This window comes from Mus caroli, chromosome 16 (assembly GCF_900094665.2).
Source record: "Mus caroli chromosome 16, CAROLI_EIJ_v1.1, whole genome shotgun sequence".
Classification (NCBI taxonomy): Eukaryota; Metazoa; Chordata; class Mammalia; order Rodentia; family Muridae; genus Mus; species Mus caroli.
Window position 1 is genome coordinate 18,733,243 of NC_034585.1, and position 17,876 is coordinate 18,751,118.

General features: G+C 43.2%; 1 protein-coding gene across 5 annotated transcripts in view; it reads left to right on the forward strand.

The window, feature by feature from the left end:
• Positions 1–17,876, forward strand: part of Vps8 (VPS8 subunit of CORVET complex) — a 212,540-nt gene that overhangs the window by 78,609 nt on the left and 116,055 nt on the right. For all 5 annotated transcript variants that reach the window (XM_029470466.1, XM_021184755.2, XM_029470467.1 and 2 more), the window contains 6 exons: positions 3,507–3,596; positions 5,567–5,618; positions 10,649–10,691; positions 13,682–13,754; positions 14,524–14,643; positions 17,744–17,815. In XM_029470466.1, the coding sequence (XP_029326326.1) occupies positions 3,507–3,596; positions 5,567–5,618; positions 10,649–10,691; positions 13,682–13,754; positions 14,524–14,643; positions 17,744–17,815 (450 nt within the window). The remainder of the gene's footprint in view (positions 1–3,506; positions 3,597–5,566; positions 5,619–10,648; positions 10,692–13,681; positions 13,755–14,523; positions 14,644–17,743; positions 17,816–17,876) is intronic.

Here is a 17,876-nt window from a genome sequence, read left to right on the forward strand (position 1 = left end):
TCAGGCACCGTGGTTGGTAATATATCTGGGGTCAGGCACCGTGGTTGGTAATATATCTGGGTTCAGGCACCGTAGTTGGTAATATATCTGGGTTCAGGCAGCGTGGTTGGTAATATATCTGGGTTCAGGCACCGTGGTTGGTAATATATCTGGGTTTAGGCAGCTGTGACTGATGGTATTTAATTCTTTAATCATATTAAACTACCTACTGAGTGTGATACTCCTAAGAGTCTAAGGCATGACTGGCTTTCAGATGTCTTGGGAGAACCAAACCCTTTTGAGAAGGTGCAGAGCCCACAGAACGAAAGCCTTGAGAATACCACAATATATTCCTAATGTCAGTGAGCATCCGAGGTAAAGCCCAGTCCTCTGAGCACATGCCTTTCTGGTGTGTGGGTAATTTGGTGCAGTCTGACAACAGCCTAGTATTTTGGGAATATGTTATTAATCTGCATTAATATGGTGGTCACATCTATGAGAAATTTTTATTTCTTCCTAATATTTTCAGCTTTTCCTAAATACAATGTAAATGTGCTCTGATCTTTTCCACATTAAAACAACACAAAGTCCCCTCAGTTTCTCATCTCTGTGTCAGTACCTCCTACCCCAGAGCCACCAGCCTCCTCATTCCTAGTCACACTACATGATGAAAACCTTGTCTGGGTCACTGTTTCCATTTGTATTACATCCTGACAACTTTTCCAGGTTGCTTTCAGTTGAGTCAGTAAGGACCTTGCTTAGATCCGAGTGTGTGTGTGTGTGTGTGTGTGTGTGTGTACTTACTGTCATGTTCAGCATGTGTTATTTCCCTCCAGCAGTACTTGTTCAGTGACAGGATCTGAGGATGCTGCAGCTATCCTGCTCTTGAAGTGTCTCTTCATAAGATAAGGGAGAAAAGTTTGGCAATAAGCAGAAAAGTAAAAAAGCCACTGAATATTTGAAAAACATATGTTAAAAATCAAAACCAACAATATAGTAGAGAGATAGGCTGCCTGAGACTGGCTAACTATAGAAAACCTTTCTGAATGACAGAAGACATCAGAATGAGAATGGTGGTGCATGTCTGTTGGCCCGGTCAGTGTTTGGGGTTGTGGGGGCAAAGCCAGGAGGATTAGAGGCTCAACAACTCTTTCAGGCCAGTCTGAGATGCATGAGACCCTCTCAAGGAAGAAAAAGAATAGACAAGACATACAGATGCAGAGAGGGAAATCAATAGTGCCAGCATACAGATGCAGAGAGAAATCAATAGTGCCAGCATTTTAGAGGATAAGATTGTTTTAGGTAAAAGCCAGTGTAAAGGGGGAAAGCGAACCTGCCTTGAGTGTTAAAATGACAGGAGGGGCAAGCAGACCTGGAACCTCATGAGCAGAGGTAGAGCATCCGTGTGCTGTAAAGAAATCTTATGGAAGAAGGGGGGGGGGGATTGAGATAGGAACTCAGGAAGACCAACAGAGTCAACTCACCTGGACTCCTGGGACTCTCAGAGACTGAACCACATACACAGGCTAGACCTGCAGCCTGGTCTTCATGCAGGTCCCTAACAATTGGAACAGGGGCTGTCCCTAAAGCTATTGCCTGTATGTGTAATCCATTCCCTAACTTGGATGTCTTGTCTGGCCTCAGTAGGAGAAGAAGCACTTAGCTCTGCAGAGACTTGATATGCCAGGGTTGGGAGGCCTCACTCTCTCAGAGGAGAAGGGATTGGGGGAAGGGGGACGACCAGGAGAGGGACCAGGAATTGGGATGTAAAGTGAATTAAAAAATATTTTTAAAAGATACTATCTTTTAAAATTTTATTTATTTATTTTACTTATTCACTTTACATCCCTCTCACTGCCCCCTCCTAGTCACCCCTCCCACAATCCTTCCTCCATCCCCATTTGCGTGGGTGGGATCCACGGGGATATTCTTCCACTCTGGCACTTCAAGTCTCTGAGGAGCTAGGTGCCTCCTCTCTCACTGAGGCCAGACAAGGCAGTCCAGCTAGAAGAACAGATCCCTCCGGTACAGGCAACAGCTTTAGACATAGACCCGTTCCAGTTGTTAGAGGCTCACATAAAGACAAAGCTACACATCTGCTACATATGTGTGAGAAGGCCTAGGTCCAGCCGTGTATGTTCTTTGATTGGTGGTTCAGTCTCTGAGAGCCCAGGGGGTCCAGGTGAGTTGACTCTGTTGGTCTTCTTGTGGAGTTCCTATCCCCTAAGGGGCTGCAACCCTTCCTCCTATTCTTCCATAAGCATCTACAAGCTCCATCCACTGTTTGGCTGTGGGTGTCTGAGTCAGTTGCTGGTTGAAGACTCTCAGAGGTCAGCCATGTCAGACTCCTGTCTGCAAGCATCACAGAGTATCACTAATAGTGTCAGGGATTGGTGTTTGACTATGGGATGAGTCTCAAGTTAGGCCTGTTATTAGTTGGCCATTCTCTGCTCCATCCCATCCCTGTATTTCTTATAGACAGGATAAATTTTGGGTTGAAAGTTTTGTGGGTGGGTTGGTGTCCCTATTGCTTTACTGGAGTTCCTCTTGCCTGGCTACAGGAGATGGCCTTTTTAGGTTCCATATCCCCAATGTGGTGAGTCACAGCTAAGGTCACTCCCATTGATTCTTGGATACCTCCCTTATCCCAGGTCTCTGTCTCGTCCTGGAGATGCCCCTACCTTCTCACCCCTGTCAGTTGCAGATTCCATTCATTCTTGTGGCCATCTGGCCATCTCCTGTCCTTCCCCACACCTGATCCTGAATGTTTCTGTAAATGTTTTCTCTCCTCTCTGTTCAGCCACACCACATTTCTTTTCCACGATTCCCATCCTTACCGCCTTCTGCCCGTGTGATCTATCATGTTCATTTCTTCTGTTGGCTCACATGCCAGGTGTCTGCCTTTAGATCCCAGGTCATCTGTTGTTCTGAATGACTTTGCTGAAGATGAAGTCAGGTTCCTGTAGAATGATATTGTAATTGTAAACAATGGGTGTGTGTGTGTGTGTGTGTGTGAATGAATGTCTTCTACAACTCTTTATTAATTTCTCTGATGTCTGAGAGTATAATTATATTATGTTCCCTTTTTTGTCGTCCCTCCAAACTCTCTCATATATCCCTCGTGAGCCCTAACTTACACATTTTGTTTTCTTCTTTGACAGTGTGCAAGCTGAGCATAAGGTATAGAAGGGTAGAACCCCAGGGTCACTTTATTCTTATGCTAAGATGTTCTATAAACGTTTGAAGAACTATTTTAATGATGAAATGCAAAGTGAATATTGAAAGGAAGGTTATTTTAAAGAAACAAAATTAGAAGTTTGAGGGGTACTTTAAAGTAGCTGTTGTACTCTGAACTGATACTGAACCTGCAATATCACCCTCCATTGAGTGTGAGAATTTGTTTCAATTTCCATTAGAGAAGAGGGAATAAGAAAACTCAGGGAAGACTAAGGCCTTCATTCTCAGCGTTTGCAGGGAAGTCGCTGTGTGGTAGTGTTGAGTGTGTCATGAGGTTTTCCCTGTTACAGGTGGTCCTCATGTGTTGGGAGAATCGTCTGTATGACGCCATGGTCTATGTCTACAACCGAGGCATGAATGAGTTTATTAGTCCCATGGAGGTAAGATGCTGGCTAACTCAGCACATTTCACACTGTCTGAAGTCTCTGCTCCCTGGTTACGTTGAACACTTTGTTTTCATCTAATTAACATCTTTATATGAGCTTATTAGAACTGTTTTCGTTTTAAAATTAAATTATTACATTTATTTATTTTGTGTGTGTTCTCTTTCTTCTGTCATACAGTCCTAGGCATTAAATCCAGGCTGCCAGGGCACCTTCACCACTGAGCCATCTCACTGGCCCTTAGCTTTCAGGAGTATTTATTACTGGGACATTTAGATGGCTTGTTGTTGTTGTTGTTGTTCATTTTTGTTGCTGGTGATTGAACTCAGGACCTCTTGTGTGGTGTGCATTCTCTACCACAGAGCCACACCTTTCAGCTCAGCTCTGTAGGCTTTTGTTTCTTACCTAAGCTGCTGTTGTTCATATGCATATGTAAATAAATATCTAAGCACCAAAGGACAGTAGGTAGAAATAATGCCTACTTGTTAAGTTCTATTCTGTTTTTTTATGCTACAGTTACTGTAACTTCTGTTGCTGTTGGGCAATGCTGTTTCTGCGGGTAGTTTGGGTCCTGTACGTGCTCAAGAGTCACTGTAGATTGCTAGTATGTTGCTTTGCTGAATACAGAATATTAGGGTATTCATGATGCTGTCTTTGTTCTCTTCACTGAGAGAGTCTAGAAGCACAGAGGCCTCGATTGCCTCTTGTCACTGTGGATGATGTGGCTGCAGACACATGTAGCTTTCTCAGTCTCTGCCCAATGCAGTAGTGGCAGAGTTACCCCGAGGGTGCCAGATACCCACTCCAGCATTGTTTGGCCATAAGTCATTCAGCTGCAGTCTTTTTGAGCATGCTACCCTCAATTTTGATCACACCCCTTTCCTCTTGGTCATTTTCTAACCCTGGCTATCAATGATGTTGAAAATCTGTTCTTTGTTTTGACCAAGTCAGGTATTCCCCTCCCATGTCTCCCCACCTCCCCTGTAGGGCTCCGTCCTTCCTCCATGCAGAACATTCTTCCCTTCTAAAGAGAGAGAAGGAAAACATATGGGGTGGGGTGTGTGGGAAGAGTTGGGGGAGAGGAACTGTGTTCAGAATATATGGTATGAAAAAGATTTATTTTCAATTAAATAATAAAATAAAATAAAATAAAATAAAGTAGATAAAGTAAGTTGTAAACAAAGCTTGGGAACCTGTCTTAATTGTGGCAAACAGTTTCTGTGTTTGGTTACAATGATGAGCGAGTGCAGCAAGGTCCAAGAAGCAGTCCAACTGTTAAGCAGTCGAGTATCCAGAAGCCACCAGTGTGATTCTGTAAGGGCTTCAGTCAGCATCCTAGTGAGACGAAGGAAATAACATAACTCTAAGGGACCCACTCTGTGCATCCCAAATAGTAACTATTCATTCAAGTTCTTTTTTCAAAGTCAGTTTTTTTCCCAGACAGGAATGTTGGGCATGGTGATTCATGCCTATAATCCCTGTACTTAGAGCTGAGGCAGGAGAATTGCTATATGTTAAAGGCCATCTTGAGCTACAGAGTAGGACATTGTCTCCCAAGCCAGACCAGAATTCCTCTGGAAGACCCTGACAGTGCTCTTTGGGTCTGTGTATGTTTGAGTGATGTAGGTAGTGTGCTTTTTCCTGGGGCCACAGCTGTTGAGATGTTTCTGGTCTAAAATCCTCTGCATTGCCACTTTGGTGGGAGAACCTAACATGCTTTTAATATCAAAAACCACAATCTTGACAAAGTCCTTCAAGAAGCTGGTGTTACTGAATGGGGTGTGGCATTGGAGATTATGCAGAGAAGGTCCTTCCTTCCAATTAGCAATCTGTTCATAAAGTCTTATATTTAATCTCACGGCAAATAGGTAACTCCATCAAAGGGAGGGGTACCAACTTTAATGTTCATGATTATCTTTAAAAATGCTATGCTTTGAAATGACCGTGATTTCTCTGTTTCAATTTAGAAGCTTTTCAAAGTCATCGCCCCACCTCTGAATGCAGGGAAGACTCTTACAGGTATCCCTTCTCCTCCTTCTTTGAAAAGATTTGTTACATTCTGGTTGATTTATTGGGTGGGGGACACACAGGCTCATGGTATACATGTGGCGGTCATAAGGTAGCACCGTAGAGTAGCTATGCTTCTCTCCTTCTCCCTTTACCTGGGCTGCAGAGTCAGATCCAGGCTACCAGCATATGCATTTGTTAGCCACTGAGCTGTCTAGCCTCCCCTCCCCCACCTTATTTCTGGAGACAGGATTGCTCCTCGAACCTGGACCAGTCTGTTTGGGGTCAAGTCAGTGAGTAAGTTCTAGGGCTTTGCTTGGCTGTGCGGTGCTGAGGTTCCAGATGTTCTGTAGGCTCTGGGGATCTAGACTCTGGGGATCTAGACTCTGGGGATCTAGGCTCTGGGGATCTAGGCTCCTCTGGGGATCTAGACTCCTCTGGGGATCTAGACTCCTCTGGGGATCTAGACTCCTCTGGGGATCTAGACTCTGGGGATCTAGACTCCTCTGGGGATCTAGACTCCTCTGGGGATCTAGACTCCTCTGGGGAATCTAGACTCCTCTGGGGATCTAGACTCTGGGGATCTAGACTCCTCTGGGGATGTAGACTCCTCTGGGGATCTAGACTCCTCTGGGGATCTAGACTCTGGGGATCTAGACTCCTCTGGGGATCTAGACTCTGGGGATCTAGACTCCTCTGGGGATCTAGACTCCTCTGGGGATCTAGACTCTGGTCCTCGTGCTTGCACACTGAACTGTGCTGCCGGTCCCATCCTGATACATTTTCTTCTAATGTAGACCTTATTTCATTAGAAAGCACATTATTATTTATCTGCCTTTTAAATCATAGTGAGATTTATTTTATGGCTTAATATCTGGTCTACTCTAGAGAGTGTTTCAAACACACTGGAGGACATAATGAAAGTATTCTATTATGTGGAATGTTCTGGAATTGCTATTGCTTTATGGTTCTGTTCAACAATTCCGTGTCTGCATACCTTCTGTAATTGCCTTATTGTGGAGCGCTTTACTGTTATTTCATTGTTCTGTCTCATGCCTCAGTCCTTCCAGTTTTTATAGCTAATGTTCAGAAAATGTTTATCACTGAGATGAATGACAGTTTCATAGGACATCTTCAAATTGCTTATAACTATGAGGGTATTTAACTTTTCAAGTTTTATGTAGCCTAACTCCTTTTGTGAATTAATTTCTAAAGGCTTAGTAACTGTTATCAAAATGTCTTATGTTCATGGTAAATGAACTGGTGCCATTATATACTAAAATTACTTTAGTTCAAATGGAAAAGTAGATTTCCTGCCAGAGTCCCCTAATTGCCATTTAGCTGAACTGAAGCAACAATCAAAATTAATTTTTTATTGGTTTTCAAAATTTCATGAGCTGCATCTTACCTCTGAAGGTTTTGACTTCCTGTGGAAGTCACTATTTATGAAAATTGCTAAGTTGCACAGTGCTAGTCTTAGAATTCAGAAGTATTTTACCTGGAAAGTTGGAAAGACAGACCTGAGATGGATTTTCCTTAAACAGAGGCCATCTGCTCCATCAGGGGCACCACTCTTTCCTGAGGCCACCCAGAGATAAGCTTCAGCCAGAGAGGGGCATCTGTCTGCCCCCACCCCTCTTCCACCCTCCACCACACCCCCCCACACTCCAGACTGCTCTGCTTTCTCATGGGTCTTTCCTATTGCTTGCCATCACCAAGTGCACAAAATATTGTTTTCCTTCTTGTACCTACACACCTTCCTGCCCTTCGACTTGTGGCTGCCTTCATCCAGGCTCTGAAGGATCTACAGCCTGTAGCCAGTGGTACAGTGCCTCTGGTCATTTGTAAAAGAAAGAGACATAGAAGGACCCATTGATCTTTATCTAGATCCTTTTGTCTCCAGCCTCTTTGAAGGGGAATCTCCCGAGCATCATCTGTCCATCTGTTGTTACTCTTTTAGAGTGAGCAAACTCTAGATCATGAGTGACACAACAGATGAGGTGTTCAGTGCAGCAGCCCTGCCCTGTAGTGTGTGACCCTCTCCTCAGTTTATTTGAGGCAACCCAGGAGTAGATGGTGCTTTTCTGATTGTCTCTGCTGTGTCACTGCTGGCTCCTTTAGAGCACATGCTATATCTTATCATATTGTTCGCAGCACCTTTCCTTCTGAAAGTTCCACCTGCAACCCAGGTTGCCACCTTCTCACCAGGGGCAGAGTCTAGACCCAGTCATGGCAGACAGCGTGTTTTATAGGGGATCTTTTCTGCCTTCCTGTGTTTGTTTCAGTGGTTGTGTTGATTCTTCCCAAGTCCTCGGTTCTGGGAATTCAATAGTATGGTCCTGACGTGGCTGGGACTTGTGAGGACCTCATGGCAGCCGACTCTAAGGGCAGAAGCACACGCAGGAAGACCTCATGGTGGATCAGGAAGATCATGGCCCTAAGGCTGACCATACCCGAGAATATCAGGCTACACCCATCCTAGGCTGCTCTTCTGTCTAGATGAGGCAGAGGACACAAGACTTACTTGTTTGTTTTTGCTCAGGAATTTTCCATTCTCAGACAGGTGAAAGTTTTCTGTTGGCCTTTATTTCTTCATGGGCATCGCTTCAGAGTCAGCCTCCAGTTGTGAGTAGGGCCATCTCTGGTCTTCCTGGATATGTTCACAGCTCTTGTGTATGCAAGTATTGCTAATTCCAGGAATGTGTTGAACTTTTAAGCCCTTGCACATTCATCCTCCACTTTACCTTTTAGGAAGGTCTTCTTAGTCTTCAGGGATAATAGTTCCTCATGGAGCTGAGTGTTTAACTTTAGGAATGAGAGTCTGGAAAAGGCAGTTATATGGAGACTGGGTTCTGCTCATTCATTTTATGGGGCAGTTTTACTAAGAATGGGTCTTGTAAGTGAGTTTCCAGATTGGTCCTGGGCATTGAAACTAGAGCCTGGAAAATGCTGGGCAGTGCTCCATATGGATGCATGCAGCCACTGAACTGCATCCATAGCCTTCATTCCTGGCATCTTGAGACAGAAAGTCTTTCTGAACTTGTGTCTGGTTTGTTGTATAACAGTACACTTACCCTCAGGGAGAGTCCTCATGGGAGAAGAGGACTCTGCATGCCCTCAGTTGTTAGCATCTAACTCTTTGTTGTTTTGTCTGTCTTTCTTTCTTTCTTTCTTTCTTTCTTTCTTTCTTTCTTTCTTTCTTTCTTTCTTTCTTTCTTTCTTCCTTTCTTCCTTTCTTCCTTTCTTCCTTTCTTCCTTTCTTCCTTCCTTTCTTTTTTTTCAGAGCTGAGGACTGAACCCAGGGCCTTGCACTTGCTAGGCAAGCGCTCTACCACTGAGCTAAATCCCCAACCCCATTAGCGTCTAATTTTTATAGTTCCTTTGTGTATTAAGTGCAGACTTCCCTTCCTTTTCTTCTTTCCTCCCCACTCCCTCTCTGCAATGATAGAATAGGAGTCATCTTGTTTAGTCTTAATATGTCATATCTTATTACAGCCCAAACCTTGTATTGTTGATGTAGGCTTGAAAGTTGGTGTTCTTACATGAATCAACCATAAATAAATATGGAAAATCTAAGCACTGAAAAATCTGAGCAACATTGTTGAACTTGTACAATAGAGAACTATCTAGAATGCACTGGAAAGACTTAGGTAGTGGAGACTGAGTCTCAGTTTTGGCTGCACTCCTACACATTTGCTAATCTCCGGCTTACATGTCACAGACCTCCCACTCCAGAGGAAGGCCTGGGAGTGGAGTGGTGGGTAGGGGCATGCTGATGAGTACATTCATCTCTCTAGGAAGATACTACAAGCTACATGTACTTTCCCTGAGATTTCTAATACTAAAGTATTTACATAATCATGTGCTGGGACGGTGACTCAGTGAGTAGTGAGTAGAGGCCCTTGCCTCCAAAGCCGACAATATCCGAGCCCCAGACCCACAGCACGAAGAGAGAGAACTAACTCCACTTCCCAAAGTTGTCTTCTGACCTACACATAGGTCACCACAGACACACATCTCTCTTTTACACACACATACACACAGCACAGAACACTCTCTCTCTCTCTCTCTCTCTCNCACACACACACACACACACACACACATATACATACACCACACATATATTATCGTACATACACATTCACATACACCATACCACATGCACATACACATACCACCACATATATACATACCACACTCACACACACACACACACACACATGCACATACAAACACACACAAAGTATATGTTTAGTTAGTCAGTAAACCTGAACTTGGTGCATCACTGAGCTGATTACTGTCATGTGTCATACTAGTTGAGGTGGATCAAATGACACTTTGAGTTAAAGCAAAATATAACTATTCATGTAGTGTTGAGAAGTTCAGTTTTATTTGTAGAATGTCACAGACTTTAGTATTTATTACTGATAAAGACATTTTCTTACTTGCATTATTTCTAGGATTCCAGTTCCAGTTCTTCGTAACCAATAACAGATCCCTGTAATCTTTGCTCCATAACTGCCCCCAATCACTTCATCTTATTGATGGGGTTCCAGTGTGTGATACCTTTACCCCTTAGGCTAAAAACTCATCTAATTATCTTTTTGGTACTCCAAAAGACACACCAAGTAACAGAATCTCTTAACATAGTTTAGAATAGGCTATTTATAGGTTTATTACTTCAAACATTTGGAAACGTGGCCTCCTGAGACCTGTGCACTGTGGGTGGTGGGTGACCAGTGAGAACACACTGTAACTACATCTTAATAGTAATTGGCAATGATCTGCAGGTCAGCAGCTTTTCTCCGCACTCCCTGCTCCCTGGCTGTAACAGCACATACACATCTTCTCAGCTTTACATGGGTCTACACAGGTCTTCAAATACAATCTAGAGGGAAATTAAAAAGTGAAGTAATTTGTCATCTCAATTTTATGTTATTTGGGAATATATTTACATCATCTTAAAGCCAACAGAAACATAAATGTTATTGTTCTGAAAAGGCCAGAGAGAGAACTGCTGAGTACTTTTATTTCTGTTTCAGATGAGCAAGTTGTTATGGGCAACAAGCTTCTGGTGTACATCAGGTGAGAGGCTCCCATGTGTCTGTAGCTGTGTGTCCCTCTCCATGTGTACATCAGTGAGAGGTTCTGATGTGTCTGTAGCTGTGTGTCCCTCTCCGTGTGTACATCAGGTGAGAGGCTCCCATGTGTCTGTAGCTGTGTGTCCCTCTCCGTGTGTACATCAGTGAGAGGCTCCCATGTGTCTGTAGCTGTATGTGACCCTCTCCGTGTGTACATTAGTGAGAGAATCTGATGTGTCTGTAGCTGTGTGTACGTTAGTGAGAGGTTCTGATGTGTTTGTAGTTGTGTGTACATCAGTGAGAGGTTCTGATGTGTTTGTAACTGTGTCTTCCAATCCCCAATGTTTGAACTGGTACAGCAATATCCTGTCTGTGTAGTGTTATTCATTCTTTCAAAGGCATTTTATGTAGGAGATTCCATGTCTGGCAATACCTGAAGCTACTTCAGATATGACTTCTGACAGGCTTTGAAGGCAAGCATACTGCTAACACCCCATAGTGCAAAGGGCGGTTGCCACAACATGGAATGCTCTGTTGGTGGCTGAGAGACCGCTGTGTTGTGTATTCTACTTTACTACCAGAAAGTCTGGATAATGTGTGTAACCCTAGTTTTACATATATGGGCAAGAAACTTCTTTAAGTCATAGAGGCATTAATGACAGAAGTAAACCACTGAGTCTTGACACATAGAAGAGGGTTCATCCCAGTAGAGTATGAGGGTTCAGTCTGGGTAGAACTGGCCCTGTAGGTGCTTGGTGGGGAGGTAGATCATAATAACAGTTACCTAGCACTTCATTATCATATTTTAAACTCTGGAATATCTGTTACCAAGTTGTTTCTATTATTAAAAATTGATGGCAGGTTCATAGAGTTGTAAAGTTGTTCCTACCACACCTCAAAAGTTAATTAAGAGAGATATTCAAATGTTCATAAATAATTCAGAAGTCAAGCCATTAATTTTTTTTTTTAAGAAATTTTGATTCAGAGGTGAAGTCACAGGGCAAACTCTTTCCCAGCTGCAAACTCCTTAAAAGGAAGCCATTTATTTTCCCTGTGCTCATTACCATGGCTGATTTCCAAGTGTTACCTGCCACTGTGAAACCTCTAAAGTATCAGGCCTCTAGCAGGCAAACTGTAGCTGAATGGTACCGTTAGGTTCTTTCTGGATACCAGGCCTTTGGTGGAGCGTCCCCATTACTGCTGTCTTTGTGTGCACTGCAGAGTATGGGGTGCCACCCCCTCTCTTCATCCGTGTTTTCTGAACCAAATGTCATCTCTTTTTTCCCCCTTGAACTAATACATGAAAACATAGAAATTATATGTATTTATGGGCTACAGTGTGATGTTTTTTGATAAATGTCTATATTGTGTGATGTTTAAGAAGCAAGAGTTAATACAGTTTTCTCCTGAAGATTTATGATGAAAATATTCAAAAGCTTTTTGTTAGAAGATGGACCTGCTCTTTAGAACAGGCCCCATTGATTGAATCAAGCCAGACATCCCTGGAATGGAGAGTTAGGAAGCTGTCTGTGCTGTGACTTGATAGCTCTCAGTTTATGGTACCTGGCTCCACTGTGCTCCCTGTCAGGTCTCCTCCGCTCTGCTGAATTAAGTAGACTGACACTTCTCATACTGTGGGACAGTGAAAGGTAGCATTGTTCCTGGTTGAGTTAAGGCTCCAAACCCTGGAGACCTTGAAAGGATGGCAGGTGTTTCACCTGTTCCTGGGCACCAGGCCCCTGTCACTAGCTGCAGCCCTCCATAGATTTGTGGCCATCAGTCACAAATGAGGTACCTAAAGACCTGGAGGCTTACCCAATAAGTTTTTCTTCCCAGCCATTCCTCCCTGCAAAATGTATTTAACCTCAGGCTCACCCTTAGAAATGGGGTATGGTTTTACTCATCTACTTTCCACCATGACAATAAATGCCTTAAAAACATGAACTGTCACCATGGGGAGCCTACAGAGCCACCATTTAATCTCCCGTAGAAGGCCTCTCTGTGCTCCCAGCCACAGCCACCACCAAGACCAAGCCAAGCCTGCCACTGTCAAGCCAAGAACTGCTCCTATCTCTCGGGACCAGCCAGAGCTTCCCTATCTTCCCCCTCGGCTGGCCCGGCTAGATCCAGCCTGCGGGGTGTAGTGGAGGGCCACTCCATTCTCAGCTCTTCCTCAGCATCCGCGCTCAGCGCCTGGGTGTGTGAGAGCCCTAGAACCAGATGGCCCCAGCCTCCTTGCAGGCCTGGGGATCCCTGAGCCAGTTCAGGCTGACCCGCGCCTCAGACTGTGCTTCCCCACCCCTGGAGTGGTGTCCAGCGGTTTCCTTAGGGCCTGATACCCACCCAGCGACAGTGTGGTTACGGTAAGCATGGCCAACTTCCTGCGTCCTGCCTCTCCGATCAGCGAGCCACGTGGGACCAATAACCTACACATACCTTAATAGAGCATAGAAAGTCAGACCTTTCCACTGCCCTGGGGATTGGTCCAAGAGTCCTCAAGAGTCCAAGAGTCTTCAGAGACGTTTCGGGAGCTCTCCATGAGATAAAAACAGGTCGGCCATTGCCAGCCAGTGCATGGCCGGGGCTGAGAGTAGTAGGGTCAAGGAACTTGCGATTCTTTTTAATATTTCCCCTGCAACAGATTGGGTTGATTTTCATATGTTGAATCCTCCATCACTGAAATAAAGCCTACTTGATCATGGTAGTTGCTTTTTTGATGCGTTGGATTTAGTTTGAGAATATTTTATTAAGTATTTTCACATCAATGTTTATAAGGGAAATTTGTCAGAAATTCTTTCTTTGTTGGGTCTTTTGTCTTTCTCACGACCTTTTGAAATACACACTACATTGTCCTCATCTGTGCTTAGCCACCTGCAGAACAGTAGTGATCTGGTTTTGAACCTGACCTGACAAAAGTTGAGTCTATGTCATGATGGAAGTAGAATCTCAGAGTCAAGAAACCAAGGCATCAGATCTGTTCTTCCTCTTTTCTAGCTGTTGCCTGGCAGGTCGTGCCTACCCTCTTGGTGACATTCCTGAAGACCTTGTTCCCTTGGTTAAAAACCAGGTGGGTATTATTTTTATGGCATTTTTATTGTCTGCACTTCTTAATATGACTGTCTCAGTTATAGTTCCTTTTGTTTTGATAAGTACCATCAACAAAAGCAATTTGGATGGGATAGCTTACAGTTACACAGCCCAGTTCATCACTCAGGGAGTCAGGGCAGGAACCTGAAGGCAGGAGCTGATGAAGAGGCTGTGGAAGAGAGCTGTTTGCTGGCTTTTATAGAACCGAGCACCACCTGTCCAGGTACTGGGTCCCCTCCCCTATCAGTCACTAATTAAGAACATGCCCTGCAGACTGCCTACAGCCAGACCTTATGGAAGCATTCTCTCAATGGCTCTAGCTTATGTTAAGTAGTCATAAGCCAGCCAGCATAGTGACTGAAGACAGACTGTTGAACATTATACATAGCTCTACTGTAAGGACAAGAGTCCACACTGTCGCCAACTTTAACATTTGGTTTAAGAGATTTAACATTGGGGATTTAAGAGAGACATTGTGTAACATGGTGGCAGTTTAAAGTGCATTCAGCCTGCCTTTGCTTTCTCCACATGGGAAATTCTTGTTCCAGAAAGATGTAAGGTCATAGAAAATAATGTATTTTTTGGTTTTTTTGAGACAGGATTTCTCTGTGTAGCCCTGGCTGCCCTGGAACTCACTCTATAGACCAGGCTGGCCTCAACTCAGAAATCCACCTGCCTCTGCCTCCCAAGTGCTGGGATTAAAGGTGTGCGCCACCACTGCCTGGCAATAATGTACCTTTTAACCCTAGGTTTTTGAGTTTCTGATTCGCCTGCATTCTGTAGAAGCATCCTCTGAGGAAGAAGTCTATCCTTATGTTCGGACTTTGCTACATTTTGACACAAGAGAATTTCTGAATGTGTTGGCACTGGTAAGGGACACTGTGATTCCTAAGGTATTTTCAAATGATCCAAAGATACGTGTGTGCAGCTAAGTCAGGAGTGGAAATGCTTCATGATGGTGGGCCCCTTAGTTCCTGCTTATAGCCCTTCCCTCCCTTTTTGTTGTCTCTCTTGTCTGAAAGAAAGAAAGAAAGAAAGAAAGAAAGAAAGAAAGAAAGAAAGAAAGAAAGAAAGAAAGGAAGAAAGAAGAACATTTTTGTTTTTTAAAAAGCCTTTGGCTAGTTGGTGTGGTCTCTGATTCCATGCTCTCGCTACTGGCGTCTACAGTATGGACAAGGGTCTGTGGTAGACGTAGTGAGCACAGTAGAGTAAACTGAAGCTGAAGTGGTCTGTGGAAGGTCTCCACTGAAAACACCTTCCTAAAATGTTTAGTTAGAGGTAAATTCAGATGAGCTGGGTTTCTGTTGTATATAATTCTCTAGGGGAATCATAAAATGTAAACACTCTTCCCAGTTAAAGGGCGCTGCGTTATATTGTGCTTTCTTGTTTAGGTGTGATAGGATGGGAAGTGCTTATGTTATGGTGTTTAGTGAAGTCATCCGGTTCACAAATATGTGAAACACATTTACAGACAAAATATTGGAGGAAAACGAAACAAGAAGGGAACACACCTAAATGCCAGCACTACCTCTGTAAGGTGGTGCCCGCCTCTGTGTGCTCACACTGCTTGTATAAGTTACAGTATATAATGGAGTAAACTTCTTTAAGGGGCTGAGTGTCATGTGGATCTTTGTGTCATAGTCTGCATTGGTTAAATCTGATCATCTGACTTCAGAAACGGTGGCTTTAGTTGCATATGGAGGAAGGGAGGAGAGCTCACAGGGCATCAGGTGTGATAAGCCCAGGAGAGGCTGGCTACCGTTTCCGTGCACTTTGGGGACCCCACAGCTGCGCTCACTCTGGATGGCCTTTCAACATGCATTGGAGTGGGTCTTTTTATTTTATTTTATTTTTTATAATATTTTATTTGGAGAGCTTCTGTGATAGGGCAGGGTCCTACAGTTGTCTGAGGACTAAGTCCAGCCCCATTTAATCCCAGACTTACATAAATTAACAATGTTTGTATTATTAGGGTTGTTAAAAAAGAAGAAAGAAGAATACATAATAGAGAGCACATATAGCCTACAAAGGGCGGCATGTTTACCCACAGGCCTTTTATATAGGAGTTTGTTAACCTTGGGTTAAGATTTACCTTGCTATCATATCATCCACACCTCCTAATAATCTTTAATTGTTTATGTCCTGGTTCCCAGATAACTTTGAACTTGAGTTTCAGATCTCCATTTCTCTGTGGTGTGATAGTCTAGCAGTGGTGGACTGGCCTGGCAGCTGTTTCCCACCACCTTATCCTAACTTTGTATCGTAACAGTCACACTCCTATGTCTCCATTTCATCAGATTTACAGAAACACACTTTCTCAGTGTGTGTTTCAAAGTAGTGGCTGCATGCTGCCAGGAGAAAATGGTTATGGAAAGTCTCTTTCCTTTGTCACTATTTATAGAACACTTGTTAATTCTCTCTGCCTTTGGATATTAGTTGAATGGCACTTCTGTAGCAAATGGTACCTTCTGCATCTTCAGTGACATCTCATGTGAGCATTCTGGGACGAGAGAGAATGTGTGTGTGTGTTCATGTTCTAATAAGCCAGAAGATAGAACTGGAATTTTCTTGCCCATCTTCTTGTCTCCAGGCAGGTTCATATTTAACTCATCTAAGTACAAAAATATCTCCTGGTTGAACTTGTCAGATTAATAAGCCTTCCTGTGGTCTCCTTGGCAACTCGTTTCATCTAGCTGACTGCAGAGCACACTAGTGGAGATAACACTGATTATTTTTCAGTGTAAATAATTTAGATAATTCAGTGGCTGTTTTGTTTGTCTTCAGTGGTTGTTTTAAAAGCACCTGCCATGTGCCAGTCAGAAATAGGGAGGGAAGGGCATGCCAACCAGAGGAAAGGGAAGGTGGGGAAAATTCATGGTCTTTGTAAAGACTACCAAGTCCTCTGGCTTGAGTAGAACTGACAGAGTCTTGAAAGCCCATGATAGTGCAGATCCTTTTAAAATTCCTCTGGGACAATATGCAGTCCATTTCCTAGGTAAAGGCATAGCAATCACTGTGTCTATGTTAATCTAACTTTCCTTACCCGTTGCGGGCGTTGGGGAGTTGCTGCATGCATACTATGAGAAGGTGCTGGGGGTCTTTCTCACTCACGATCAGCACCTAGGTGTGACTCAGTTTCTGTCCCTTGTGTGTAATTCTGTGTGAACTTGAATTCAGAATCCAATGTTTTGGATACATATTCTATTCAGAACACATTAAGCAATAATATAAAATATTTAAATCCTGTGTTTAGCACTATCTTAAGGATATGGTAACTCATTTTGGTAATTAGGCTTAAAAATGTTGGCCTTTCAGCAGTTTTACTATAATTATTTTTCTTTATTTTTATTAAGATACATTGTAAATTAACTTTTAGCTTAGTGTATTAAGCACGTGGTTTCTGCAGGGCATCACCATAAGCACATACATTTGTTTTCATTTGTTCCTTTCCACCATGGTCCTCCTCCTAGCCAACTCTTCTCCTTTCTCCAGGAAGTCCCCTCACGTGTATCCCGACTCTTCTCTGTGTCCCATCTCCTATGTCAGGTGGCTAACAACCACCTGTAACTCCAGCTCCAGGACCTAGTAGCTCTGGTCTCTGAAGGCACCTGTATACATGGATAACACCCCCTCCCCATATGTATATGTGTGTGTGTGTGTGTGTGTGTGCGTGTGTGTGTGTGTGTACATGTGTATGTGTATGGTGGGGGTTGGGATAACATTCTGAATGCGTATTTTCTTCACAAAATGTATCTGAAATGAAGAATATTAGTAGATAATATTCCTTAAAAATTAGAATATGGACATTTGTCATTTTATTTCACATATGCTTTAATGATCATCTAGGTGTTATTTTATAAAAGGAAATAAAATCAGTTGTTCCCTGCTAAAGACAAGGAGATCTAGTAATTTGTTTCCTCCTAAAATTAGCAAATAACAGTTACTTAAGTTTTTTCTTTCACTATTTAGACCTTTGAAGACTTTAAAAATGATAAGCAAGCTGTGGAATACCAGCAGCGCATTGTGGATATTTTATTGAAGGTAAGCATTCAAAGAGTGCATGTCTTTCTATTGATTGGTGCTATATTAAGCTTATTGAAAT